The sequence below is a fragment of the Pipistrellus hanaki genome (genome assembly GCF_964339955.1).
Source record: "Pipistrellus hanaki genome assembly, chromosome: 3".
In the NCBI taxonomy this organism is placed as follows: Eukaryota; Metazoa; Chordata; class Mammalia; order Chiroptera; family Vespertilionidae; genus Pipistrellus; species Pipistrellus hanaki.
In genome coordinates this window covers 76,354,540-76,376,798 of record NC_140505.1, presented here as the reverse complement: position 1 = coordinate 76,376,798, position 22,259 = coordinate 76,354,540, and the positions used below count along the sequence as shown (strand labels likewise).

Here is a 22,259-nt window from a genome sequence, read left to right as displayed (position 1 = left end):
TGAGAGTGAAAAAAAGAACAACAAAAATCCAAATGACAGAGATAGAGAACTGTTAAACGTGTGGAAAACCCAAGGTCATTAGAGCCATTGAGGGCTTCCTTTCAGGCACAGACTTTGAGGTTCGCCCAGCATCCTGCTGGGTAAATCTAGCTCTGGTTCCGGGTCACAGATTCCCCGACCGTTTCCCAATTCCACAATCACGTTCCCCACCTCTTGCCCCTAACCCTAGTGGAGCTATTCTGACATCATCTTTACTTCTTTTCTCACGGTAACCAACACATGACATAAGGTTGAACAAAGACATTTATTTATAAAACCAGTTCCCAGTGGAGGGGAGATTGTATCCGTAGAACGTAAGCCGGTGATCATTCAGAGTGCCACATGCAAGCATTCCTGAACCAGAGAGAGCAGTGAGGCAGGCGCCGGGAGCTGCCCATCCTGCCAACAGAAAAGCAAGTGTCTTTTCCGCTCCAGAGCACGGATGTACCAAGATGTCCCATGAGAAGGCAATTCGGTCTGACATCCACGATGAAGTGATCGGGGAATAACTGCAGATCCTTTTTTTTTTTTTTTCTTTTCCTATTCTGTGTGGCCTGCTCACTTCCCAGATACCCAGCTAAGAGCTTAAGAGGTCCTCCACCCTCCAGCGGAAGGGGCAGTGCCATATCCCGGGCCTCCTCACATGCCCATCCTTATGCTCTGAATGATCTGGAAGATAGCTGAAAGAGGAAAACAAAACAGCTCAGACAGCAGGCAACACACAGCTGGAAACCCAACCCACAGAGCCCGCCTCTGTGACCCCGGGCCCTCGACACGTTAGCACACAGCTGATTAGATATTTCCTCACCAGGAGTTGAGTTAACAAAAGGTCAGTGAACTTCTCTAAAAAGCAGCCTTGTTGCTCTGCTGATGGATGCCTCGGGATTTATAGATAACGCCTGCTAATGCCTTCACCAGGAGTGAAGGGCAGAAGTCCCTCCGGGGCTGAGAGGTCTGGTCCCCTTCCTCTGAGCAGCTGCTTCTGCTGGGGGCGGCCGCCTTCCTGCAGGCCCTGTTCTCCTTTAACAGGCCCGGGAGGCGCCTTTCCCAAATGGCCGTGACCTGGGAAGCAGGCAGCCCCGAGCTGGGCAGAAAGGCTGGTGCTTAGAGCAGAGGCAGGAAGCCGAGCCCCTGGCCACCACAGCCCTTGATGCAAGCGGATCTTCTGGCCGTCTGGAACTTTCTGAACTGTGGCTCTCTAATTCAACGCACCCTGACCTTCTTAGGGCTCAGTCTTCACTCCATGGGCCTCCTGGAGAGACACTGAGCGGGTGTGGAGCCTGAAAACCCCACAGAGCGTTCCCGGGACCTGCACTGACTTTGGTCAGAGCTGGTTACATGGCTGGTTACAGCGACTGGGTTTAAATGCGTCCCAGGAAGAGAAGGCCCCGCGGCTTTGTGAAACCGTGCTCAGCGGCAACATGGGTTAACCCGATGGAGGCAGCAACAGCAGCGCCACCTCACAGGATGGTTTTTATTTTTGAGGGGAGGCGTGTATCCTCTCGTCTTGTGTGTAAAGACAGTAAACACTGAGCGCACGGGATCTCGCCCCTTCTGTCCTCCATAGTCATCCTGGCACACAGCCAGGAATGCAGCTTCCTAAGAACAATAGTGACGCAGGCCATCCGAACCCTCCGGAAAAAGGCACTTGGCATTTCACCTTCCCACGTCACTGAGCACCCGCCACCCGCAGGCGCTGCGCTTCGGGGCCCACAGCTGGACAACGCAGAGGGCCGCATGCAAACGTATTAGAGCACTAACACGGTTTTTCTAAAAAAAAAAAAAAAAAAAAAAGAACTCAGCACACATCAGTACTTTCCTAAATTGGATATGTGCCATAAACCAAACATGGTTTGATGTTAACTTTTCACGAATGCTCAGCGTGGCCACAATGTGAAACAGCAATCACGCAGACGGCTGTGATCCTGTCATGGCGAGTGCACTAGAGAATGGATGGCTGCATTCTGGGTTTTCATTTCTGCTTCTTAATTTGTGTGTGTGTGGGTTTTTTTTTGTTTGTTTTTTGTTTTTTTTTGTCTCAGTTATTACTATCCGTGGAGTTACCACACTAATCCGCAGTGGGCTTTCTTCCGGTGTGCTGCTGTGGACTAAGCTGAAAACAGACTGTTAGAATCCTGTGTAAAATTAGAGCAGATCGTCTGTGTGACCATGGCAGGGCTCTTCTCTAGATACAGTAAGTGAGCGCATTCACCACTTGTGATTTAATTCTGTTTGTACAAGTGATGTTCTTGGCCTCGTCTGTTTTTTGTTTTGTTTTAGAGGGCCTGGGGGGAGGGGGGAAGAGGAGAGGGGAGGAGAAGGAAGGCTTGACAGAATAAGTTTCTAGATGCACCAGAAAGGACCTTACCAAAATACATAAGCTCGCAGAAATAGTTGATGTATTTGTCCTCCCTAATCAAGGCTGACGAGGAATAAAAATTAAATAAGCACTTGGTATTCCAGCTCAAGAGGAGTGCTGGGAGGCAGCTGTATAGTCAACATTGGGGGAAAATATTTACATCTACCTCAGGCTTGATAGTGAGGATTGGGGAAACACCCCTAACCTTGACAATGGTACTGTAGAGCGAAATGTCAGGGCCAGGTGGAACCTGGTGTGAATTCCAGGTCTTCACTGAGTATCTGAGTGACCCGACAGATCACTAACCTCTTCAAGCCCACTTCCTCTTCTGTAAAATGAGGACCATGGTACTTGCAGGACTGTTACAGAATTAAACAATCTGACATACACGAAGGCTCCTCATACATCCAGGATATGATGTGTGGGAGGCATTGCTATTATAACCACTATTACTATTATTACAAAAATGACACTGCTTCTCCAGGTATGAGCGTGAAGACCAGAGCTGCAGAACTACCTGCCACTCTCCAGAGGTGTGAACTTGGGGAAATTACTAAACAGTTCTGAGACCTGAATTCTGTATTTGTAAAATCAATAGATTGGATGTGCCTCACAGGATTGTAAGGAATCTATAGAATGATATAAGTAAAAGATCTGTTCATAATAGATGCTCAGAAATGTTCTTTCTCCCTTAATTTTATCTTTAGACTAGAAATCATTTCAGCAGGACTCAGATAAACAAATCAGAGGCAGTCTGTGCCTTTCGTCATCAGACTCCATTAGGTTAATTCATGACTTCAAAAGTGCTAGGTAGTGATAAAACCACTCAATTCTTTTTTAAGAAACTGCTGCAAATTTCTCTAAAGAATCAGAAAAATTTGCTTGCCTTAGAGTAGTTGCAACACATTTTTAAAAATCCACCTATTTCTGTGTCTGTTTTAAAAGCTAAAGATTATTCCTAATCCTAATTGAGCCCATGTAAAAACTGATGGTCCTTAACATGCTTATATACCACCCTTTAAAATTGAACCCTTTTGGAGAAACTACTTTGAAGAGTTTATTTTAAGTTCATCATGTGCTTCACATCTAAGGTAATGAAGAGATGGATGTGTTCATTATTCCTTTTTCAGCTGTATCCATGTGTTTAAGAAGCCTTCCACATCCTACACTAATTACATTAATTGTAATTCTGTGTGCCTGCCAATAATGACCCGCAGAGTAACCCCAGCCCTCCGAATGCTGACTTTCCGGGCGGTGAACAGGAAGGGAGCCAACAGTGCTTTCAAAGTGGGAAAGGAAGTGGGGAGTCTAGACCCTGACAAGTTAATAACTTAACAGTGGGTGAACAAAGCTGAGAAAACAGCAGAGCGGGCTGCAGGAAAGGGGCTGTGGCAGGCAAGACAGCGGGGAGCAGAGATGCCAAGAAAGGGAGGGACAGCAGGCACTCCAGGTCAGAGGATGGTCACAGAGGATCAGAGAAATTCAGGCTAAAGCAGAATCTACAGAATCCGAGCCTCTATACTCTACCACCTGTATTTAGGATCCTGGTCACATCTTTCTCTTATTCCACCACCCCCTTTCAATGAAATCCTAAGGTTTTAACATGCAAGAACCACTTACACTAAAAAAAAAAATCAAACAAACTAGAGCAGTGGTTGGCAAACTCGTCAACAGAGCCAAATATCAACAGTACAACGACTGAAATTTCTTCTGAGAGCCAAATCTTTTAAACTTAAACTTCTTCTTACGCCACTTCTTCAAAATAGACTCGCCCAGGCCGTGGTATTTTGTGGAAGAGCCACACTCAAGGGGCCAAAGAGCCGCATAGTTTGCCGATCACTAGAGCAATCCTCCTGACTCCACATCTCTTCCCTGGTCACCACTGCTGAGCACTCCCTCCTTGAAACTCTCTCTTCCCTTGGCCTCTTTGACACTGTCTTCTCCTAGTTTCTAGTTTCTCCCTTCTCTTTGGCTCTATATGCTAAATGCTTTTTATTTTTAAAAAATATATTTTATTGATTTCTTACAGAGAGGAAGAGAGAGGGATAGAGAGCTAGAAACATCAATGAGAGAGAAACATCCATCAGCTGCCTCCTGCACACCCCCTACTGGGGATGTGCCCACAACCAAGGTACATGCCCTTGACCGGAATCTAACCTAGGACCTTTCAGTCCACAGGCCTATGCTCTATCCACTGAGCCAAACCGGTTTCGGCTATATGCTAAATGTATTTTACGGGGTCATCCTAACTCCACCTGATCAGTAAACAAGAATGCTGAGGTTCCGCAATGAGCATTCTGGCTTTCTGCTCTTCATTATATTCTTTTTCCCTGAATGATCTCATCATCTGGCCCACAATTTCAGTTGCCACTTAGCTTTTATGACTCACTCACCTATGTGAATTGCCAGCCCTGATGTCTCCTCTAACTCTAGACTAGAGCCACACCTTTTACTATCTAACTGCTATCTATACTTAGGTACGCAAAGGCACGTCAAACTCAACAGGACCTTCTCGTGATCTTTTCCCACTGTCAATTTTGGCATCATTTATCCTCAATCTCGCATGTAAAACAAAATGCCAGAGTCATCCTTAACATCTCCAATGGATAATCAAGATCTGTGGACTTCACCTATGAAATTTGTGACTATGCATCCTTCCCTCCATCCCTCCAGAAACCACCTTTGTCCAAGTGACTACCGTATTTCTTCAAGTGCCTGTGGTGACCTCAAAACTGGTCTCTTCCTGCAACTCTTCAATCCTTTCTCCATACTATAGACTTATTCTTCTTCAAATGAAAACAAACAGGATTACATCATCCCTGTGTTTAAAAGCACATCATAAGCTTCCTATTGCCCAATCCTTGACGAGGCCTCCATGACCCATGCATCCTGGCTCCTGTCAACCTGTCCGGGCTCATCTTTCATCACTTTTCTCCTCTCTTGGATAATCCCTCACGATTTCAGAAGCTCTCTGATCTTTCTACAGGGCCTTTACACATGCCATTCTTTCTATGTAAAATACTTTCCCTACCCCACCCTTTGCCTAGTGTTCCTTCATAATTCAAAAGTTATATCTTCAGAGAAGCCTCATTTGACCATCTGGAGCAAGAATTTTCAAACTTGAGTGTGTATTCTGATCTCCTGAGGACATATGAAAACATAGATGCTGGGCTCCACCCCCACAGTTTCTAATCTAATAGATCTGGGGGTGGGGAATGAGAATGTGTTTTTCTAATTAGTTTCTAGGTAAGGCTAAGGCAGTTGGTCTAAGGACCACACTTAGCCAGAGTATACTAGCCTTTTGTATTACTTGCTTTCACAGCCCTACTCTCCTTCACACACTTTCATGGTTGAAATTTTACATGTTTTAGCATAATTACTTGGTTGACTCCTCTTGCCTCCCCACCTTGTAGCTATAGGACAGCAGGGATCTTGGATGATTTTGCTCATGACTTTATCCCAGACCCTAGCTCAGCACTGGGCACATAGTAGCTCCTGAGGAAATATTTACTAAAGGAATGAAAGGTGAATAATTACAAAAGGTATGGAGAAAAATACATATTAAGAACCTCAAATAGTTATTTTGCAAACCAAGCATCAACATCAAATAGATACTTTTGCATTCTAATTCCTAAGAATCAGTCCTTGGATGGGAAGTTAAGTCATGACAGACCAATAAACTTTTAAGCTCCGGGACTGTGTCATCTTACCCTGGGTACTGACCTACCCCAGCTAACTGGGAGTGCCAGAAGGACACAGGGCTGATAGAAATAGATCTTCTGGAAATTGTCAGAAAGCTAGACAACAGAAGGCTTCAGAAAGCCACTTTTATTGAAAATAAATACTTGACAAGAGAGATCAAGGACATTTCTGACAAGAGACATTAAGCCAGAGGAACACCCTTTAGGAGTATAAGATGACTCTAGAAATCACACAACTTGATCATTTTTTCATTAAAAAATTGCTGTCAGAAAAGTATGAATCTTGTGAGAGACAAGCAGTAATGTTAGGAGACAAGACATTACAAAGGTGGTTCGTTAAGTTCTCTAAAAGAATCAACGCAAAAAAAGTCAAAAGCAAAACACCATTTTCTGATAGCCTTTCCTGGTGACTTCCCCAGAGATGGTGATGAGAGAAAAGCGAGAGAGATGCCAAGGACAGGTAAAGGTAGGAAGACAGTGTTAAAAGAAAGGGTATTATTAGCAAAGAAGGTGATGCTCTGTCTCCACATTGAAATGGCAGACAGAAACTCTCTTCTGAAAAGGAGACCACACACAAACCCACATGCTCCATGGGCACAGGGCAGAGGGTGGCACACAACAACGGAGGCCACAAGTCACCTTGCAGGAGCCAATGGCTGATAAGATCTTTCCAGATTGTCCATCTCAGATCTTGAACAGGAGTTCCTCAAGGAGTAGATGCATGCCTTCCATCTTTCCTCTGTGCTGAAATAGAAGGGCTTCTCCGGGCTGCTCTGTTTCTCAAACATCGCACTCGCCAATCTCCGGGAAGAGACTCCCACTGGGTATCACAAGTTCAGGAATGTTCTGGTAGTCTCCAGGAAAGGTCAGGGTTTATGTGGTTGACCTGCAAACATGGTGAATTCAAATCTGTCCCTGAGCACGTGTCCAGGAAAAGATCAGGTGATGAGTGCCCGGTGGCCCAGCCCAAAAGCAGCCATGACTTGACATAGGCATTAACCATCTGGGAGCAGACCCAGGATGACTGCACAGCTGGAATCTCTGGACAGTGCACCTTTTGGGGGCATGATAAGAGAGAAGGAATGCAGGGTAACAGAAAGCAGTTGGGTTTGAAGTTTAGTTTTGGGTACTAGCTCTATCGCTTTTTAACGTGGGATGCTGGCAGGTTTCCTCTGTGAGCCTCAGTTTTGTGAGTATCACAATTTCTTTGTAGGGATTGTGTGACTAGAAGGGAGAATGTCTGTGTAGAGCCTGGCATTATAATAAAGACTCAAATACTGTCAGCCAAAATAGTTATGTGAACAGATCCTGCTCGTCCCCATAGTCTAGATACAAAGAGTTCTTTCTGGAAATTGAGAAGAGGCTCTAGCTGCTCCTGCAGAGGTGATACCACTGACCTCTGGCTGACAAGCCTTGCCCTCTGCCAGGCCCGGAGGGAGCTGGGGCTCACGCAGCTTCCTCGGCATCACAGAGCTGTGCTCCACCCCTACAGGTGTTCTCATCACCACAGATCAAAGTCACCAGGAAGGTCAAAATGGCACCTTTCCTTGTAAGCATTCAGAATCTTGGTCAGAACTCTGCCTAGGAGGTCAAGAACTGGGGAGACAGTGTGACTACGGACCATCACCATAAGGACAATAACAACAAACATTTATAAAACTATTACTGAGGCTGGACAAGCACTAACCCTCAGGATTAGTTTTCATGAGGGTCTTAGGAGTCAGAAACCAGTCCTAAGCCTTTTAAGAATGGAGAACTGAGGCTCAGAGTGGGCATGGCTAACTTGGACAATGCTACACAGCTAGTAGGCAGCACACCCAGGTTTCAAACCCAGAGAGGTTGGCCCTGGAGCTGGCACACACATGATTTAGTCCTTTCCCTCCTCCACATCCTTAATAAAAAACCTCCAGTCCTAGGAAGGGTGGGTGCCAGTCCTTCCAGGAATGGAGAGGTCCCTAGTGTATCTATAAAGAGAGCCAGGTAGATGGCCTGAAACATGGGGCTGAGAGCATCGAAGTTCAGGCCCATTTGGGAATCACTTCTTGATATCTCTTCTGAATAGGTTGTCCTGAAAAACCAGACCTATCTGTGACACTATCTTTCTCCCCCCACACTGCCCCCAATCCCTGTGGGCAGAGCCCCTGGAGGATATAGGAGAGGAGCACTGACAGTCTGTGAACTGATAGACAAAAGGAAGGTCCTTGCCCAGAAGAATTGCAGCTATTTACAACTGACGATGCCAAAAAACCTAGTGGGCTCTTGGCTGAAAGATATTAACTCTGTACAGCAGAGGCCAGCTCTGGGTCAGACACAATTTCCTATTTATGGGCAAAGAAGGTCCAGCTGGATATTCCTTTCCGGGAATGAAAAAAAATCAGAATATACAGTAACACAGGAAGTACACACATGCATAAACATGCAACACACAAACACACAACATTCATATACAAGTACACAACATACATACACAAACATGCTCACGTACACATATACACAGATCTCATTCCAACCAGAACAGCTGCTCTTTCATTTGTTTCCCTATAAGATTTGAACAGAGTGCTGCTGCTTTAAAAAAAGAAAAAAGCTATAAACCACAAGTCTAGATGTTTTGCTCTTAAATCACACTTAATTTTTTCTAAATATGCAAGTAATATATGTTCATTGATAACATGGGAAAATATAGAAGGTTATGAATAAAATAAGTCACTGGTGCCTTAGAGGTTCCATTTGATGTAGAATAAAAGCTCCTCGGCCTCAAGAATACCCTGGCTTCAGTAACTATTGACATTCTCATGATCACTAACTAGGAAATGAACATCAAAACTGGCTAGAAAGAGAGAAATAAAATTGAAATTAGGAATACACAAGGGAGAAGCCATCCGAGGGAGGGAAGTGGGGCTTGGCTGGTATGTAAGAGTTCCCATCAGAATCGAAGGATGATGGGAATTAAATGGTGGCCCCATTTGTCCCAGCTGAAACCTCAAGGAGGGATAAGAACAGAGAAGGATACAACCATATTGCAAAGAGTGCTAAGACTGTGTCTTCCTATCAGAGCTTGGGAAAGGTAAATCCTACTACAGGATCACAAGAAACATGTATGATGACAAAATGACAAACCTGTTAGGGAAAAGATCTAATTTCATCGACTCCAGGAGGCATGCTAGTCAAAGAGAAGTTAAAAATGCTGAAGAAGGTTGTCCTGTGAACACTGTGGCACTTACATTATAAAAAGGTTAGACCAAGGACAGCAGAGATGAGCACGGGATCCTGCTGTTATACCATGCTCATGACAGACAGTAGTAATCAATTGTAGCACACTTTCCCACAAAGCTTTGGGGTTGCCTCAGAATCTTTCTCAATAAGGCTTTTAAAAGAGCTGAGTATAAAAGGGAAGAAAACCCAGGGGCTAGGGCACTGAGCGCAAACAGTGGGGACTGGCTTCATTAATGGCCTGGGGAGGTGTGTCTAGCCTGCAAGTGTCTTGTGAAGATAGTGGTCGGCAGATGTGTGACAGTGTTTGCTGTTTCAGACAGACATTCCAGGTCATGCTTGTCTCTGAGTCTCAAGATAAAGCAAGAACTCTTCAGAAGCTATTACACGGAAGCTATTAAAAAGGGCAGGCTTTGAAACCAGGGACTAAGAGAGTTGGAATGAGCTGCTTATCTGGAGAGAGGCCCCCTTGCCTGCAAAAGTGGAAGATAATGTTTTTATAAAAAGGAGTGTGTTTTAATGTGGATCTGGGTCCCAAGAGACCAAAACAAGATAAATGCAACCAGTTAAAAAGGTTCCAGCAACACAAAGTCCCAGGACAAGACTTGAACAAGAAAAATTTGGGCCTATTTGGAATAATCACCTGAGGGGGCCCATCACAGGTATTTGAGAAGCAGGTCTGAGATTGCCGACAGAATATCTAATACCAATAACAAAGCTGGTTATCAAACTTTGCAAAACAAAGCATGAAATGGCCCTGATGGGACCTATTTCGATAATATTGTGTCTCAAAAGAACACAGGGTTCCCAAAAGTTTTCTATCTCACAAAGAAAACTCCTCTAGCAAAACAGTGATGTATGTGGGTTGTGCTAAGGAAATGAAACTTACATTTCACTCTGAGACTCATCTTAAGGTATAAACTCCATTCATTGATTTGTGTCTGCACATGTGTGCCTCCTTTTCCTTGTGTGGGGAGGTGACAGATTTTGAGGCTTTATCAAGGGAAGACAGTCTCATGTACCCACTGAACTTGCTCACACCCATCCTTGGAGTTAAGGGGCAGGGCCTAATGCTTTCTGAAGGTTCCAGAAAAATATGATTGCAGAGCCTGCCAATGACAGGCTTAGTCTGGGAGGAAGGGTGGTGAATGGAAGCATGAGCACCCCCTGGCACAGCAGTCCCAGCCCCGGTGCCACTGGTTTCCATGGGGGGGAGGGGGTAGAGGTGGTGGTGACTGAAACTGCAGGTGTCAAACTCACTGGGCCAACACTTACATCCCTGAAACCTTCAATGCCATTACCACCTGTGGAGGGGCTCCTATATCCCTATTTGATTGAAAAGGAAATCAATACAGAGAGAGTAAATAACTTGTCCATGGTTATTCAGTGAGAAATAACAAATCTAGGCTCCGAACCCCTATCTGGCAGATTCCCAAACTGTCCTCCCCTCTGGGGCACCAGATGGTCAGATTTCAAAGAAGCGTCTTGCCTCAGAGACCTTTTGCAATGGTAGAAAGTGGAAATTTGCTTACTTTTGGAGATGGATGTATTTAGATAAACCTCCTTCAACTGCCTCTTAACTGGGTAAAGTATTAGAGATTACAGCTGTGTACTCCAACTCCGATCTTGGGGGCCTGGGCATGGCTCCAGTGCGCTTATCTAATTTCTTGGTGAGGTGGTGGGTATTCTCTGAGTGCTGGTTGGGCCAGGGGTCCCTGGGCGCCACGCTCCTGTACTTCAGGTTTCTCTTCCTTCCCTTTCATTATTTCGCTCTTATCACCACTGTAGGCATGAAAGGCATGAAGGGAGAATGAAGCAGGTCATAAGAAAGAGAAGCAAGGGGTGAAAGTTTGCTGTGACACATCACTCCCCGTAATAAAGGGATCCTGCAAGCTCTTGGAAGTTTGCTAACTTGTTTTTCCACATAAAGTGGAGTAAGGGTGACCAAGAAGTGAGCATGTACTTAAACACCAACATTTTACCAGCCCAATTCCTTCCCAGAATATAGCTAGGGAAACAGATAAGATGTGCACTCCTATTCCTTGCCTGACCTGACTGTTTACTGTCTCTACTTCTAAAAGGAGCATTTTGCCCAACCAGACATAAGTTAGAAATGTGGGTTAATGAGAAAGGTAATGAAAGCAAGTGAGTCTATTAAGAGAATCAGATCAATGATCAGCATCTTCCTTAACAGTAGAAGATCTCATATTTTTCCTGTCTGTATAAAAATATACAAAATAGGGCCGAGACCGGTTTGGCTCAATGGATAGAGCGTCGGCTTGGGGACTGAAGGGTCCCGGGTTCAATTCCGGTCAAGGGCATGTACCTTGGTTGCGGGCATATCCCCAGTAGGGGGTGTGCAAGAGGCAGCTGATCGATGACTCTCTGTCATCGATGTTTCTAACTCTCTCTCTCCCTTCCTCTCTGTACAAAATCAATAAAATATATTTAAAAAAAAATATATATATATATACAAAATAGGAATAACCAATGACATGAGCTCAGAGAGGGCAAGTGACCTCATAGGTGTCACAGGGACTCAGTGAGATGGAGCTGTAGCCTGGCCCATGGCCATGCCTTGTTCAAAGGAAAGAGACCCAAAGGGACACGAAGGAGCGTGTGTCTGAAGAGGTGCAGAAATCCTACCAGAAACTGTAGTGTGTTTTGCGTGAGTGTCACAGACAAGAGCAGGAGTGAGGGTGCGCACAGCATGGGTGGATGGTCAGAAGTGAGGTGCAGGGGGTCTCTCCTACCTTGCATCACTGAACTGGGACAGAGGTGAGATAAAATGGTAAGGAGGGGTTCAATCATCATAGCACCAAGAAGGTTTATTACATAAAGCAGAGGGACTGATGAACTTGAGGAGATCACATTCTTTTGAATGTAGACAAAAGATAGGTGGGAGCCTGTGGCCTGCGACCCTGAAAAGGGAGAGACTCAAGAGGGACAATGGCTCTGCAAAACCAACTGAATTGTGACTAATTCACAAGAGGTGGCAACGGGCATGCATCGATAGGTTCCATTGTCCTTTCCTTGACATGTTTGGTTTAGAAAAGGACATGTACAAAGAGAGAAGGAAGGGCACAGCACCAAGGACAAACTGAGGAGAGTGGCACATTTCTGTGAGAACAGTTCAGCTGAGGCTTGCAGGAAAAAAAATATGCTAAAGTTGGCAGAAAACAACAACAAAACAAAGCAAAAAGGGTGGTGGTATTAGATTATTCTTATTATGATTAAAAAGGGGATGAGGCCCATTACTTAAGGATCCTTATAGCACGTAAACAGGATAGAGAAAGTAAGACCACCCAACTCCCATTTTATTTATTGCTCCTCATAATATCAAAAGTGGTCTTAACGAGGAAGTTGAAAGAAGCATCGCTAGATGAGCACTGGACACAAGGTGGGGGGACCTGGCATGCCCACCGAGTGTTATATTTCCTTCATGTCCAAGTCTCCAGGCCCTGCAGCCTCCCATCCAGGCCCCTGGACAATCCTGCAGATGGGATAACAGAGCCTTTGTGCTTGATCCCAAAAACACTCCTGAAGACGGGTTCCAAAAGATTGTTGGATAGGGTTCTTGCTATGTGAACCAATAGGCCTGGCAAAATTTTAATTAAAGTGTAATTTGAAAAAAATGTAATTTAGAGGAGGTTTTTTAAGCCCTTTGAAAAGAATGACGATTGAGAACTAGCACAGGTTTGAGAAAAACAAGCCAGACCAAATAACTCTATAGTCTCCCGCCACTTCCCTCCCACTAAGGGCTCACAGATCCTCACAGCTGGGCTTTGCCATTCTTGAGCCACTATCTGCAGCCTCCGTGCCTTTGCCATGCAGTGTTCCTTCATGTGGAATAACCTACCTTAGTCTGGCTGTTTGGCCTTCAACACTCAGCTCAAAGGGCAACCTCCTCTGGGAAACCTGTTCTTCTGCCCAGCATGGTTTAGAGGTTCCTGCTACAATATAATTGATTGTGTTCTCCCAAATTCACACGTAGAAATCCTCAATATGATGGTGGTAGAAGACAAGGCCTTTGGGAGATGATGAGGCCATGAGGGTGGATGGGACCATACTTTTAAAAAAGAGGCCCCAGAGAGTCACGGTCTCCCTCCGCTACATACGGGTGTGGTATGAAGATACAAGGAGAAGTCTAGGACCAGAAAGAGGGCTCGCGCCTGACCATGCTGGCCCTGAAATCTGACTTCCAGCCTCCAGAACGGTGAGCAGTACATCTCTGCAGTCTGTAAGCCTCCCAGGCTGTGGTATGTTGTTACAGCAGCCTGAAAGGACTAAGACAATCCCTAATGTGCGCTCACCAAGCACTCCGCTATCACAGTGCTCTTTCCGGGGTTACAACGGGCAGCTTTCTTACCTGCCCTCTCCAGACCCTGTAGGTTCTGAAGGAGGTTGTAGTTTCAAAGCCCAGCACAGTGGCAGGCACACGGGGACCCTCAACGCGTGATGATAGCTTGCACGAGTTCTGCGGAGAGGTTCAAAGTCAACCCAAAGGGAGTTGTCTCTAATTGTGTTCCATGGACTTCTCCAGGTCTAGACTTTTATCAGTGGCTTGGAAAAATAATATACTTCAGAGACTGTAAGGCTCAGAGAAAAAGATAACTAGATAAAAGGCTCAAGGTTCAAGATTTAACAGTCTACAGGCTGGCTATAAAACCTGAAAAGATAGACAACTTTATTAGATGGATTGATTTTGTATTTTTCTGTGGCATGCTAAAGCACAGGTTGTTTTGTTGGTTGTTGGCTGAAAATCAGAGACAGATCATCTGAGATAATGCCTAACAGATGACTCTGTGGGCCTGATGGCAACGCTGCATCGACGCACCAGAGTCACTGCAGTTTCATACGGTGCTCGGAACTGTGCATTGCTAATGACAATACACTGAACAGATGATGTAGTGTCACTGACCATATTGTACATTAAACTGTAATACCGGTAAGCCATTTATCACACTTGTTCTTCTGTGTTTCCAGACTTATAGTTACTCTGTAGAAGGACAACTGAAACCAACAATAAACTTTTAATAGAAATATTCATGAAGTTTTATGTTAGGTCTCAAAAATGTCAAATGGATATTTACAATATGCGGAATATCTGGCTTTATTCATCCATCCCATCCAACTGTATTGATCACAATACACCAAATACTGTAGTAGAATCGACAATTTTAGTGGAAAAGGAACACTGCCTTTCCTGAGCTTATATACTGGGAGGAAAATGGATAATAAATAAGAAAACAAAATACTTTCAAATGTTGATGAGGGCCATGAATAAAGTAAAACAATGTGTGATAGGAAAGGAGACAATTTTGGATGGGATTACGTAGCTGCCTCTGAAGCTTGCAGGAAGTTTATGTAGAGAAGATCTGGGTGGGGCCTGCCTGGCCATTAGCTCTAAGTGAGTCTGGAACGTGCTGTGACTGTTTCAATATAAACTGCAAACTGGGTCACATTAATAGAAGCAGAGCATTGATATAAGGGCAGTGACAATCCTAGTAACTCTGTAGCATTTACACCACTTCTGGACCAACTTCTACAGTTGCAAATGCTACTCCTGGCATATAACTAGAAACCACATCTTATGAGGACTGGTCGAGAAAACTGGGAAAGCCAGTAGAAGGAACCACTAGGCAGTCATCTTTGAAATATCCGAAGATTCAAGATGTTCAGAAGAGAATGAGTCCTGTAGAGTGGTGACTCCAAGGGTTTATGTTGAATTATTGAGAAGACAGCACAGTATAGTTCAAAAGTGGGGAGGAAACATTTCTAAAAGAATTAGACCTACACAGATATGGGATAGGCTTTTTGAAGAAGCGAGTACTCAGCCCTCAGAAGTATTCCAGCAGAGGATGGGTAACTTGAACTCTGTTAAAGATGAGGAATCCCCATATTGGGCAAAAGATCCCCTTCTAGGACACAGCTTTGGGACTGGGGTACTGCTTTGTTTCTTTGAGTGGAAGATCTTCTCATCTTGGGAAGCCAAATCAGCTTTAAAATATTTGAGCCTCAAGCAACAATCATGCCAAGTCCTTTGTATCCCTCCTTTCTCCTAAGAGCTTTTGTTTCCTTGGAAGAGTCGTTCCTTGGAGATCAGAGGCACTGATCTATCTTTAGTCATTGGATGTCTCTTGCTATTGGGACAGAATGATGTCCTCATGAGAGGCCTGGGTCTGTGCAGGAAGATGTGGACTCCTGGTCTTCCTTGTCCTCAGCAACAGTGAGGTGATGGGGATGGGACGCTCTGATGGCCTACCTACTGATGGAAGTAACCTACGCTGGCCAATACTTCAGAAACCCAAGGCCTGGGGACCAGGAATTATGTCAAGACTCCCAATAGCAGAATTTACTAGAAACGACTGTATGATCCTTCTGCTCAAATCTCCTCTTTGTATGTGTGTGTCTGCATGTCAGTGCAAGGAAAGCTCTCTGAGCTTGTCAGCTTCCAGTATGAAGTGACTGCACCTTGAGGCTCAGGTCAAAGGCTCAGTTCTGTGCAGAGCACTGAGGAGGTCCTCTTCGCAGAAGGCCGCTCCCTCTCTCTGGAATGTGGGTTTATCATAGGCAAGTGCTCCACTTTCTGTTTTAAATGCTCTTATACTGTGTCTTCACAGAAAGGTTTGATTGAACTCTAAACTCTATATAGCTGATTTAATTGCTCAGCACAATCATTTCATGATTACAATTTGATAGCATATCAATTCTATCTCTACTCATATTTGGTCTGCTGGAACAGAAATTAAATCAAAACCCATTAAGATTAATACCTCAGGCAGAGATTAACTTGAATCTTAGACTAATATAGTTTTTGTCTATTTGCCTTCTGAATAAAACATGTGTATTTGAAGGACAGAGGGAAACCTGGGATAAAGGGCAATGAAGAACCCATACCTGAGCCACAGACAACAAAAACAAACAGTGCCAACAGCCATGGTCCCACAGGATACTTCTCTTCTTGCGGCCTCTAAAAGAGAAGGGGAGAAAGTAAGATTAGGTTCACTGATTTGGGAAACATTTATTGAGTGCTACTAGTCACTGTGCTAGGGGCTGGAGCCACCACTGTGAATGAGACAGACTCAGTCTCAATGCCCAGTAGGCAGATACAAATGAATAAAGTCAATTGTAAAGGATCAAGATAGGTTTAAAAACATTCATCAATAACCTGTAACTCAGTGGTGGTCTTAAATATTCTGGGGACAAGGTCTAAATACATAAAACTAATACAGTGATTTGAGAGCCAAAGATGATATTACTAATAATTGCTTCCATTTGTTGAAAGCACTCTCTATGACAGAAACCTACTACATCCACTATTTCCAGCACTCACAACCCCATACAACTCCATTCTGTAGTTGAGACCTGAAGCTCAAATTTTTTAACTTGGGCAAGAGCTGGAATTCAAATTTAGGTCTGCCTCATTATAGAGCCTGGGTGTTTCCCACTGAGAGCTTCATTTTTATTTTTTTATTTTTTTTAAATATATATATATATATATTGATTTTTTACAGAGGGGAAGAGAGAGGGATAGAGAGTTAGAAACATCAATGAGAGAGAATCATCGATCAGCTGCCTCTTGCACACCCCCTACTGGGGATGTGCCCGCAACCAAGGTACATGCCCTTGACCAGAATCGAACCAGGGACCTTTCAGTCCGCAGGCCGATGCTCTATCCACTGAGCCAAACCGGTTTCGGCTGAGAGCTTAATTTTTAACTCCCATATCCGTGAAATCTAAGTAGGGTCACAGAACACAGCCATGTTCTCAAAACCTTCCATAGACCAAAAATTTTTGGAAGGCAGTACAAGTGGAAATCCTTGAAATCCCAGATGCACCACAGCAACTGTGAATGGATGTTAGCAAAGCAGCGTTTTGTAATAAAGCTCCTAAATCTTTGTGAACCTTACACTTTGGAAATTTCTGCATTCTCTGGGAAGCAGAGGGGGCTATTGTATCCACACCAATCTAGCCTTCGTACCTCCTGCTCTTCTCAAACCAAAAGCACAGACAGAGTAAGAATGTCTCTCTGCAACCCCTGTAGATCTACTGGCAGGTAGAGCTTGGTCCTTAAAAATAAAACAAAATGTTCTGAGAGGCATCTGAAACACTGGAAAATTTCTCAAATAAAAAGGGACGAGGTTGAATGAAAGAAAAGTAGTGTCTTTGGTTCCCAGCTCACCTGCCCACATTCTTAGAGAGCCTTCTCTCTTCTGTCTCAATTGGGTTCACTTGTCATGTATAAAGCCATATTCTTTTCATTGGCATTTACCACAGTTTGTATCTCTGCTTATTCTTGTGATGATGTGTTCAATGTCTGGCTCTTCACTAGACTCTAGGCCCCACAAGGGCAGGCACGTTCTCTTCCATATGTCAATGTATAGCAGTGCGCAATACAAGACTTAAACATAGTAGACATTCCACAATTGTTAATTGAAGAATGAATAAGCACCCATGCTTCATTAAACATGGTTTCTTAGGTCAAGTAGAATAAAGACAGGGCCTAGGAAGGAATATTGTCTTTATTATTATACTTCCTAATTGACTTAAGGGTTATCCCTTCATTTCTCTTACCAGAGAAGTATGGATTCAGGTGGCACTGGCAGGTAGATTCTGTCTAAGGACTGAAAGCATTTACTTCTCTGTCACTGACAAGCTTGTATCTACCACTCTTGTGTGGGGGGCAAATCACACTGCAAGGAAAGACGTGGTTGCCCTTGACTAGAAAAGGACAAAGCCAGTCTTAAATAATTGCATAAGATAACTTTAATCAGCATTTTTATCAGGTCATTCTTTGGCACTAAGACCAGGTCAAGGTCAGATCAAGTAAATAGAGATATTAAATAAAATTACCCAAACGGAGTGTGGCTTTCCCCTCCCCACTCTTTTACCAACTTCCTAACCATTTGTCATAGTTGCCCAGAAACCAATTCTGTTGCTGTCATCCTCCTAATGTTATATAAAAATTAATTTTTCTCCATCTCCAGCAAAGCCAACAAGTGAATTCAGAAGCCTGTAAATGAATTATTGGTCGAGTCGATACCAAATGAAGTCCTTTATTTTTCCTTTGCTGAAAACATAAATTACTAACATGCAGAGCTTGGAGCAAAACCTTTTGGATGATATTTGCCAGTGAATCAATATTACTTGGGGCCTTTCAGCGCTCAGGAATGCCTGGGTGATAATACCAATATATTCTTTTTGAGAGCTTCAAGTGTGTGTGTATGTAAGTGATGCCCAGCACAGTCCCAATGGGAACCTGAACCTACTGCTGGGAGAAGCAAGACAATCAGTGGAATCCTGCAAATGACATGGTTCATTTCAAACAGAAGTTTGCCATTTCCCAAGGCTCCCAAACGTCAGGGGATGGCTTTCCCTGTGATAAGATAACAGCAGGGTGACTCAGAACTTTGGAATTTAAATTCCCTCTTCATTCTGAAGAAGTTACTACTGTATAATCATGAAATGATTATTCCATTTCTCTGTTTCTTGGCTTTATCTGCTATCTGGGAGAATAATTTTGATTCCCTCCATAGCTATTAACTAATAACAAAATATGGAGGCATCTGCATATAATCAGAGGGCTTTATTTCTGAGTGATTAATCTGAATTTTCAGTTAGAATCTGTTCATCTGTCTCCATTTATTGAATTTCATCTGAACAAGTTCTCCCTTGCAAGTTAATTCTTTCAAAGTATAATGTTTGGCCTGTAACTAGGAAAATGAAATTTAGGATTTAAAGTATTGCTTTTTGTTGTTGTTAATCCTCACCTGAAGATATTTTTCCATTGATTTTTTTAGAGAGAGTGGAAGGGAGGGGGAAAGACAGAGAGAGAAACATTGATTGGTCCCTTCCCACATACTTCCTGACCAGGGATGGAGCCTGCAACTGAGGTTTATGCCCTTGACTGGAGTAGAACCTGGGACCCTTCAGTCTGCAGACCTACACTCTATTCGCTAAGCCAAACCAGCTAGGGCTAAAGTGTTGCTTTTTAAAGGAGAATTTCATTTTTCTTTTTGGATGTTGATCCATTTATAATAAAGTTAACCAAAAGCCATTCCAACCAAAGGAAAATAAACATACATTGTGGGTTGGTTTGGAAACCATTCATTACAAATTTAGTGGGGCCATTTAAAAACCCTCAGAAGCACCCCACACTTTGAAGGGCCTATTCCATGGTATATGTGAACTATTAAAATGCACTCATACCATAGATCAAACATAATTTGAATGAACCTCTGGAAGTTGAGTTGAACTGCAGGTGACTACATTATCTAGATATCTAAACATCTCTTTCTCCAAAATTTTCCATTTTCTTTTCTTATTTTTGGAGCCAATAATGCTTGTCTCAGCTCCCAAACATTTTCTAGTGGTTTTGAAAAGCTAGAAGTGGCAGACACTGAGTTTACCAAGTCTAACGGATAAAACAGCTCCACAAATTAGTTTGTTTTGTTATTTTTATAGTCAGATAAGTTGTTAGCTTAATTCAGTAAACAACTGAATCCTGGTTCATTAAAAAGAAATGCACAACTAGAGATTTTCAGTACTGTATATATGAGTATATGGTCTGTATATATGACATTCTAGAAAGAATTGATATCCTTGGGATATAAAATTCTGAATGCTTTAACATCAATTAAAAGTTGTTATTTATTTTTTGAGTAAAAATAAATAGGGAAAACATAGGTCTTGGTGAAAAAAATCTTACAATTCAATGGCACATCAGCATTTTGCTGATCAATCATAAGTAAATGGTCTAATTCCCAAGTGAAGGAATTTCAAGCATGACTTCAGCCTGGAGCTGTGCATAAAGCCCTGAGTACAGCTCAGTTTAATCCTCAAGTTTCTCTGCCACAATGCTGCTTGCTTTGCAAGAATTCTGGGGCAATGACTGTAGATCCAGCTTTTTGCTCAGTTAATCAAAGCAGCGTTATTTCTTTGGCTAAAAGGAATTGTCTCGTCAAGTATGCAGGCTTTCCCAGCCAAATCCCAAGCTTCAGTTGGACTTTCACTTAAGTGCCTGGAATAATAGATTCCAGGTGCCTTTGCTCACAGGCTTGGAGACTCACACTGCCCAGCAACTCGTTCGAGGCATGCCTCTGAATGTCCAAAATCATAGGCCTGGCATTTTCTCTTGGAGATAATTTGCATTGCCAAAAGAAACCCCACTGCAGAAGGCACAGATTTTTACTTAAAAGTCGTTATAAAGCTTTAATATACAGTGTTGGGGGCACAGAATGTCTGGTAATTAGCCTCTAAAGTGCTGGATCAGAATAAACCTGAATTCACAGGGTGATCAAGAGGACAGTTGCATTTAAACCTTAGCCCAGTGTGAGAGGCCTCGCTGGAGAAAAGGCAAACTAGAGGAGGATGGAGGGTAATATGGGTTTGAATCTCATTGCACTCTTCCATTTAATAGGGAGACCATTACAAAGGTCTCCCTATTAAAAAAAACCTTACCATGGTGTGTGTTGAGGGGGTATGGAGGGCAGGGATGCCGCCTGGGAGGGGACATGATATATGGCCTGATTTACTTATTTACTCGTTCATTCGTTCATTCATTCATGCATCACCTTTTTTAAAATTATTATTATTGATTTTGGTATCACATAATTGTCCTCATCCCCCCATTCCCATCCCAAACCCCTCCCTACATATGCCCCCACCCCCTGTTGTTCATGGCCACTGGCTAGGCCCATAATGCATCACCTCTTTAACATTCTAGCACCTGAGTCAGGATTCAGGACCCTGAGTCAAGCAGATTCCGTTACGTTCCGTAGCTGCTGCTTTCCGTTTTTCCCAGAGACACGGGGCCCATTTCTCTCCTGGGGAGGTTCCTCCTTGTCCCCGTGGCAGCCCCAGCAGCCCCGCCCGGAGGGGCCAGGACCCACAGGGCTCTCTCTGCCCAGGAGAGCCCCGTGAGGCCAGCGGCCCCGGCGAGCTCTCGGCGCCCACGGGGCGGGCGGGGCGGGAGGAGCTGGGAGCCCGCCCGCCCCGCCCCGGCCGCCCCGCCTTACCAGGGTTTTGGCCACGTTCCCCCTCTGGGTGATGTTCTTGCTGTGCTTCTCGTTAGCCATCCGGATCCGCTGCTTGGCCACCATGGCTGGGGCTCTTGGAAGAACTCTGAGCGCCACCTGCAAGGACCCCCGCCCGCGTGAGCCCCGGGCGGGCCGAGCGCGCCCCTGGGCCCGGGCGCTGCAGGCGGCCAGGCGCGCCCCCCGGCCCCGCGGCCCGCTCCCCGCCCCCCGCCGAGCCGGCTGGGGAGAGCCCGGCGCCCGGACGGAAGTAATCTTTCATCTCAGGAAACCCGCTCCCACTTCCTCGCATCCTTCCGGTCCCCGCAGCCACCTGCCAGCGCGGCCCAGGCTGCTGCCGGGACCTCCCGCACGGAGCCGGGCGCGGGCCGCGCGGAGCTCTGGGCCGCGGTCTCCGCGGGGTCCGGGTCCCGCAGCCCAGTGAGGCGCGGCCGCGGGCTTTGTGCGCGCATAAGGGATGGGGGCTCAGGCGTCCGGGTCCCTGACCCACCAAGGCCTAGGTTTCACCTGCACCGCGTCCCTCTCACCCAGGGCTGGACCAGAGGCTGGACTTGGGGGGTGGGTGGGTGGGGGTCCTCAAAAGACAAGTAGAACCAGGGCAGGGAAGGGGAGTCCAAAGGAACCTTCCCTTTAGGGGTCTGGGGAAGGCCCCTGCGCTAGGGAAGGCCACTGCAGGATCTTGCTCAAACGATGCAAAAAGGGCCAGATCTCCCCAGGGGTGGGGAGAAGGGGGATTGAGAATGGAGCTGGAACAGGTTTTCTTGCCTTGGTAGTTGGCGGGGGGGGGGGGGGGGGGGGGGGGGGGGGGGGGGGGGGAGAAACAGGCCAGCAATACCTCTGCAGCCCAGGCCAGATTGGGTGGTCACCCAGCTTTGGCTCCCCAGCTGCCCCAAGTAACCAGATAACCAGGAC

At 45.0% G+C, this 22,259-nt stretch overlaps 1 protein-coding gene across 2 annotated transcripts; it reads right to left on the bottom strand.

Moving 5' to 3' along the window:
- Positions 1-285: 285 nt before the first annotated feature.
- Positions 286-21,748, bottom strand: SERP2 (stress associated endoplasmic reticulum protein family member 2). 2 transcript variants are annotated; one of them, XM_084876579.1, is made up of 4 exons: positions 21,661-21,748; positions 21,330-21,446; positions 16,210-16,282; positions 286-719 (listed from the first exon to the last, which is right to left on the bottom strand). In XM_084876579.1, the coding sequence occupies exons 2-4, from the start codon at positions 21,411-21,413 to the stop codon at positions 679-681; spliced, it is 198 nt and encodes a 65-aa protein (XP_084732705.1). In that variant the 5' UTR covers positions 21,414-21,446; positions 21,661-21,748; the 3' UTR covers positions 286-678. The 2 variants fall into 2 exon arrangements, with proteins under 2 accessions (XP_084732705.1, XP_084732704.1); XM_084876578.1 differs by lacking the exon at positions 21,661-21,748 and having other exon boundaries at positions 21,330-21,575.
- Between the last annotated feature and the right edge of the window lie 511 nt (positions 21,749-22,259).

Bases quoted from the DNA above. Each gene is read 5' to 3' on its own strand.
- SERP2 (XM_084876579.1), bottom strand. From the start codon at position 21,413: ATGGTGGCCAAGCAGCGGATCCGGATGGCTAACGAGAAGCACAGCAAG. The intron at 16,283-21,329 runs GTAAGGCGGGGC...CTTCTCTTTTAG, and splicing joins GGAACGTGGCCAAAACCCTG to AGGCCGCAAGAAGAGAAGTA. The intron at 720-16,209 runs GTATGGGTTCTT...TTCCTCTTTCAG, and splicing joins TTTTGTTGTCTGTGGCTCAG to CTATCTTCCAGATCATTCAG.